Below are 7,402 nucleotides of genomic sequence, written 5' to 3' on the forward strand. Positions count from 1 at the left end.
CTTAAACAGTTTATTTTGTGACACCACGAAACAAATGATAGCGTAAAATGAAACGATAGACGTTTTTATATCTCATCTGATATATATCGTTATATCGAACAGCTCTATTTGTCAGCATTTATTAAAGGTTTGGTTTTGATCAGACTTCTCAGCGATCACTTTGAACTACACTATATGAAAAGTGTAGATTTGTTAACATTAAGTCACTAACTTTTGATATTGAGCTCATTATGATAAGATTTTTCAAAGCTAATACAGCATAATGCATTTAACTTTAACTAACACATGTTTCTTCCTAAAAAAACATTATTTTATGTATAATTCACACAGAAACATTCTCAAATCAAACCTGAGATATGTTGCACTCTACAAATATGTTGCTGTACACAAGAAAGCATATTTTATTTAAAACACGATTTTTGTCTCCTAGGGCAGCGGTCCCCAACCTTTTTTGCGCCAGGAACCGGTTTATGCCCGACAATATTTTCACGAACCGGCCTTTAAGGTGTCGAGGATAAATACAACAAGATTGAACTATACCGATACCGAAAAAAAGAAGATTTATTCATAACACACGTGAAAAGACCCAGGAAAACCGAGTTAATGATAAAAACGATAACAAAATAACCTGAAAACCGATAAAAAAAATTAAAAAAAAAAAAACTGAAAACCAGACATTTCACACCTGAGCCTCAACTCTCGCGGCCGGTAACCACTCACGGACCGGTACCGGTCCGAGGCCCGGGGGTTGGTGACCGCTGTCCTAGGGCATATAATTCAATAAAAATCAGTGAATATGACATATTTCAGAGCTTTAATGCTTAGATAACTATTTTTTTTATATTAATAAGACGTTTCAAATCAGATGACGGTGGTGTTACACAATTAGATTGTGCAGATAACACACCAGACTAAACGTGCACAACATAAATAATGAAACACACAGATACAAAAAATATGTTTTATAAATAGGCAGCAGCGTGTTCAGGTTAAATCCACCTGACAATAATTGGACAGCTGAACTTGCAGCTTGGATGAAATGACCCTTTCATCCCGATGTAGGTCTTATTTCCATTGTCTCCAGACGACCAGGTCTGGAAATTTACACTGTGCATCTAAAAGTGGCATTAAGCACAAGCTACGCTTTCGAGTCAGTGACGTGGAATCAGGGCGGGGTTTGCGCAGTTGATCACCGCACAGGTGTAAGAGTGTGGAAATGTGCGTGCTGAAGAACAAGTTGTTTGAGTTACTCTGCGCCGTTACTTCGGCTCGGTTCTTGACTCTGCTCTGGGATGGATCGCCGCTTCGTGGGGAACTGCCCGCCGTTATTCTTCCTCGCCCTCATTTTTGACGTTATTGGTCTGATTGTACTGTTGGTCGGGATTTTCGGAAACCTTAAGCTGGACGGCCGCTTCTATGGAGATTTCCTCATCTACACGGGCTCACTCATCATTTTTCTCAGCTTAGTGTGGTGGGTACTGTGGTACACGGGAAACGTACAGCTTTACTCGGCTGACAGGACAAACTCCATCAACTTAAGGTACTGGGCCAGGAAACTGTCCGAGAGGCTGTCCGTGAGCGGCAAGAAGCCCATGGAAGCAGATGACTTCAAGAAGAAAAGCATGGGGAACGGGAAAGAGATGAGCGGCACTGTGCGTGCGTCTGCGCCGCCTCGGGTTATGTGGGAAGGTGGCAACTTAGTCTTGTCCGGCCATGACAACAAAGGCTTTGTTGGAGGGACTGAGTGCGCATCCCTAGCATACAAAAACATGGAGCTGGGGGTGCTGAGGAGCTCAGATGTGGGTCTGCAGGCACAGGATTGCAAACCAGAGAGGCTGCTCTGACAGATCATGGTGCGTATTTCACCCAACAGCAAACCAGAGGCCTTATTCGCGTCCTTTCTGTCTTGAGTCTATTATTGGAACTTGTTCAGTGTTGCGGAGACTTTGAAAACTCATTCGCTCCCTCCCTAACCTACTGAATCTCCTGACACTGTAACCTGTTACATTCTGTAAAAGTTAAAGCAAACTGAAAAATGAATGATCCCCAGACTGTGTGGAACCCAAAAACAATTCTAATTGAAAGTCATAAATATTCAGCACGTTGCCCTGCTTTCACCCTTCCTGCCACTTTGCTGTTGTTTTGCTTGTTGTTAGCTGCTCACTGCCACAGCATTAACTCTTTCATCAGTGATGTTGGCATCCACATTGTCTTACATAATGACATGGCAACCCACTCGAACTGCCGTCACCCCAGTTACAATTATCAGATATTTTACATCACACTACTCTTAGATGTCACCCACAGGGAAAGGGGAGGAATGGGTGCCCTCAGATTAGAGCTCTGCCAAAGAGTGGAGCTCAACACCAGCTCCTCCAAAGAGTAGCTTTCCAGGACCTTTCTCAGCATTCAGCGCATGAATAACTGTAATAATAGATTGAGGGGTTTTTTTCTTTTCTTTTCCTAGCTGCTGTGAAAAGATCTTCAGTGGCCTGTGGCAGCTTTTAATTAATGAGCCTGACCATTTCTACTCACCTTCACAGTTATTATTTTAGCTGTCAGTTTGCTTGTAACTGGCTGGCAAGCCAGACCTTTGGGCCAAAACGAGCAATTGCATTTTAATGGAACAAAGCAGCACTTTTGATCCAGTGAAATGGAGTGCGGTAGATGGGTGGGTGGGTGGGTGGTTGTAGGTATGGTTGGGCACCCGGCCACAGAAAACGAGCAGGGATCATATACGAATCTGCCTTGCCCATCCAGTAGTTCCATGTAGTTAACTCTAATGGCTCCTAGCCAGAGTCCTACATTACCTAAGTTGACTAATGATCTTGAGATATGGAAATGTGACAAATGCTGTGGTCACAAAAGCAAACACTATATTCGCAACAATAAGGCTGTGTTCTGTACTCTGACTTTACTGCGTTTGATGTAAGACAAGCAAGCAGTGAGACACTAAACTAAGGTCACGTCCCATGTTTCTGGGAATTCAACACAAGAGTCGGTATACCTCCACTGGAGTTTATATTTTTCTACATTTACAAGGTTTCTGGTACTAAATCTTAAAGCAGTTTTTCCGTACATGGGTTAAACCTAGCCCAGGCCCAGAAAAGAAAAATTCAATGAAGACTTTTATTGAAAAAAAGTTTATGCTTATGTGGGCTCAGTCTATGTTTCGGGAGCTGAGCCTTACTGACTAAACAATCTATTTTATCCAACATTTATACAATGACATAAAAAGGGTTTTACAGTTTATTTTAAAAAGGTAAAAGCCAGGAAGCTGACAATTTTAAAATCAAGACTTGATGTTTATTAAATTAGACTTTTGATAAATAAGATATTTACTCTTTAGAAAAGTATTTTTCAGACAAACATCCAGCTGTAATTGGGGAAAAAAGACCAGCCATCACAGGTTAATTATAAATCATAGCTACTGAAAACTATGTTACTCCCTGACTAAACTGCAGTCAGTTATGTTTAGATAATATTCTTTTAATTTGACATGCTTCATTGCATGTCTTTATTGCATTTTAAATTTCATTCATCTAAATCTATTCTTTTTGTAATTAAACCTAGCCCCCTTTAATCGTACACTTGTCTTTTTGCTTCAGTATACTGAACTAAACTTGGAGTCAGTAAAAGTTTCACAGCTGGTTTGGTTGAAGATTTTTTTTAAAAACACAGGTGTGTTTGGGCGGAGTCACGATGCAGACCTCAGTATCACTGAACTCACTGCCCACAGTTCTGACTGAAGGCACATTATATTACCCGTGTTTATCACTGTACATTCCTCCAGTGATCACACGCCTCCACCTAAGGATAACATTGCTTTTGTAGCAACCACCTATTCTTTATATAATGAGTCAGCGTGTAATGTGTTTATCAGTTAGATCTGATATTACACTGTGGACCTTAAACTGCAAACAAGATATTTCATAACATACATTAATCCTGCCATTAGCAGTTAGGATCAGGATTTGGTGTTGAGCCGTGCATGTACTTGTTGCTATAGTAGGCTAATGATGCTGAATGGATTCACTGTTTGTTTGTTTCTTTTGTTTCTTTGTTTGTAGTAAACATCTAGTTCTTTCAAAGGTTAATGTATTTTTATGTATTTTTCGTTTCTTTTCTTGGAGGTTAAATAGCAGATAATAATCAGTTATTTATGTTAGTTTATTATTTAAAATTTATATTCACATTCCGATCATGAAAAAAATATTTATACAATTAACTTGGCTCTTAGTTAAATAATGGTAATAGGATATTACCATGTTCTGAAAGTCAGTTGCAATTGATACTTTAATTTAATCTGGTTCTCAACTCGGCCAGTAAATAAAAGCCTCATCTCCTCTTCTTCTTTACAGGTGATGACCGACTTTCCCATTGTTTTGAAGGGTGGTTCTCACTTCTTCACCGTGCCTGAGCCACGTTCCGAAAACTCCAACAAACTGAAAAACCTGAGCCGATGTCATTTTTAAAAAATATATTATTAAATAGGGGAGACAGTTTCTTAATCAGGGAAGAGCCCCACATCCACATTAAGGAGACGGGCTGTGCACATTGGAAGAAAAAGTCTTGGACATAGTCTTTTTTTTTTTTTTTTTTTTTTGTGCACTGTTTTCATGACAGATGTCAATTATTTTTTTCAATAAAGTGTATTTGAATGTAGTCATTGCCTGATTATCTTCATGGATGACTGCTTATGTCTGATGCTCTCCTTTTTTTGAGTTCACCTTCTGTTCTGTATGTCTATTTTTTTTTTTCTCTCATCATTGTTGGACGCTGCCTGGTGTTTTTCTTTGTTGCTGTCTTCCTGGATACAGTAGGCTTTGTCCTCTTCTTCTTTGGCATTTTCACTCCCCTCGACTTCTGGGATTTCTTTGTCTTCTCTGGGCCACTCCTCATGTTCCTCAGCCTGGTGTTGTGGATCTTCTGGTATCTTGGAAACCTAGAGGTACCAGTGGAAGACCTATTACATCACTGAGATTCTCCATTTGTGTCATAATTAGAAACACAAAGCAGATTTCTGGATGGTGATGTTGGACCATGGAATTGGCGCTGAAGCTTCAGGTGCAGATCTTCACATTTAAAGCATTGTGTAGTCGAGAATAATTTTCCTTTAATAAACATCTCTATATTCTGTAGGGTGAAAATTCTGAGCTTCATCACAATCTGATAGGTGGATATTTGATTCACCAACAAAAGAGATGGAACCTTGACCTGAAATGTTCCCTGTATGCTGAGCACCTTAAACTCAGCAGCTGCACATCAGCATGTAAGACAGTCCCAAAGTAACATTAGCAAGAGAGAAGAGACTAAAAGAAAAGTGCAAATCACAATGCTGTATGCTTTATTGTTGTGGTTGGTTAATACTTCCTTGTGTTGCTTGTTTTACTTTACCTAACTTTGTTCTCATTTTGTTTCTTGTCATTTTGCATGTTTGTTTGTTTTTTAGGGGTTTTTTACGCTGTTTGGTTTCTTACATTAAGACAGTGACATGGTAACGTCTTATCACCTTCTGATCAGGGACATGTCCAGAGGGGGATCACTTCGGTCCCCCACCCTCAATCCAGCCCCAATACCAGCAGGCTTAAACTACTACAGAAGAACAACTAGCAGCCAGTGTCAGAATGTACTTTACTGAAATATAGTTATAATGTACTTCAGCTTTATTTTTGTGTTGTGGCGATTTCTACTTTAACTAATTTTTTTAAATTCGTTAGTGCTCTATATCATTAACTTTAAAGGTTTAGATGATCATTTTGCAGATTTTAAAATAGAAATCCATTAATTGATGATGATGTGTTATTACAGATCAAACTATCCAAAAGAATCAAAGTAAATCAAATCCAGCTTAAAGTTTGATAAGTGTTACCCAATCAGTAATTATGATCCAGTAATCTAATATATACGATTCTGCATAAATAGTATTTTTAAATATTTTTGATGATAAAACTTTTGTACTATTACTAATTAGGGACAATGGATTTGTTTCCAACAGTTATTCAATACATACTATGTTCAAACTCTTTATCAGTGCCACTTTTTGTGTAGTACATCTAAATGTGGGCACAGAGATGCACATGAGTCTGAAATTCATGCCCAGTGTTTTTGACACTGTATTCATCTCTGATTAAATATTCAGATTTCTTGTGGGCCCTTGAATGCCATGTTTTTAGACCCCTGGAAAAATCCTGCAAGTAAGTGTTTGGGTGCACTGTGGTTGTGCTTATTCTAGCTCTTCTCTGATTCTCCAGTGTAACATGATCCTGTTTTGATTGTTTTGTTTCTGTTTTAAATAGTGTTTCATTTATTTCATCAAATTTTTGGGATGTTAAATGTGTTTCCTCACTCTGACCTGGAAATCAGGAGACTGTCCTCTATTTGCACATTTCTACTTCATTTACATCCTGATGAGATTATTCATGTTGTTCCTTTGTCCCCACTGATTTCCTTCTAAGGCTTGTGCTCGTGATTAGTCTCTGTGGTGATTTTCTTGTTGTGAAATCTAAGAATTGGTCACACAACCCGTTTAACAGAAACCAGCCAAACTGGGTCTATTAGTTACTGGGGCAAGTGTGCTCTCATTTTACAAGAATTTGTTTGTGTGAGGAGAAAAGACAGGAAACATTTTTCAGTAGTCCCACACATCTGCATCCTTACACATATGGTGGAGTCAAACCTTTGAACAGAGGTTGTTTAGAAATATGTATTCTGACGTAATCTTTACCAGGAATGAGGTACAACTTGCTTCTCTGTCATACACCTTATTAACAGTCTAAGCTTATCACCACAATAATCCCCAGGCTTACAATACTGACAACAAGAATAGCGCTGCAACACTAAACTGTTATCAAGTACATGTGATGAAATGACATGTTGAACAAAATAATGGATTTCGAAATGAAGCTACAGTGCCTCGTTAATCTTTGCACAATCCCCATTTCCAACTTATAATCTCTTTTGATATAGCTGTTGTTTTTCAAGGAGCAATCCCACGCAGTCATTTAGTCTCTCACAAGGGAAGTCTTTGGGAATGTGTCAGCATTTCATTACTAATTCATAACTTTAGCCTCGTTGCTCAGACAGGTCCAGGAAAATTACTGTAGAGATGGTTGACATGTGATTCTAAGGTGTTGCAATCTCACTTTGTGTCTGTCTGTCTTCTTGTGTCTCTGGGGCTTCAGGTTCCACCTCACACCTAACATGTGTCTCAGTTACCTGTTGTCTGCCTGCTGAACAATGCCCGGCCAGCACCCACATGCAAACACACCTAAGTTTGGCCTGGGTCAGCTGACACTGTTTGCCTCAGTGCAGTGGTGACAAAGGCTAAAGTGATTACGTTCTAATGTAGTGTTGTGTTGCAGTCAGGCATGCCAACAATTCTCATTTGATGTCAAGCAGT

General features: G+C 39.2%; 1 protein-coding gene across 1 annotated transcript; it reads left to right on the forward strand.

The window, feature by feature from the left end:
- The first annotated feature begins 1,164 nt into the window (after positions 1-1,164).
- On the forward strand, positions 1,165-4,577 carry LOC102195640 (transmembrane protein 238-like). Its single transcript, XM_005721924.1, has 2 exons — positions 1,165-1,853; positions 4,362-4,577. The coding sequence occupies exon 1, from the start codon at positions 1,293-1,295 to the stop codon at positions 1,842-1,844; it is 552 nt and encodes a 183-aa protein (XP_005721981.1). The 5' UTR covers positions 1,165-1,292; the 3' UTR covers positions 1,845-1,853; positions 4,362-4,577.
- Positions 4,578-7,402: the final 2,825 nt, after the last annotated feature.

Source organism: Pundamilia nyererei, unplaced genomic scaffold (genome assembly GCF_000239375.1).
Source record: "Pundamilia nyererei isolate P.nyererei 1_Seehausen unplaced genomic scaffold, PunNye1.0 scaffold00005, whole genome shotgun sequence".
NCBI lineage: Eukaryota > Metazoa > Chordata > Actinopteri > Cichliformes > Cichlidae > Pundamilia > Pundamilia nyererei.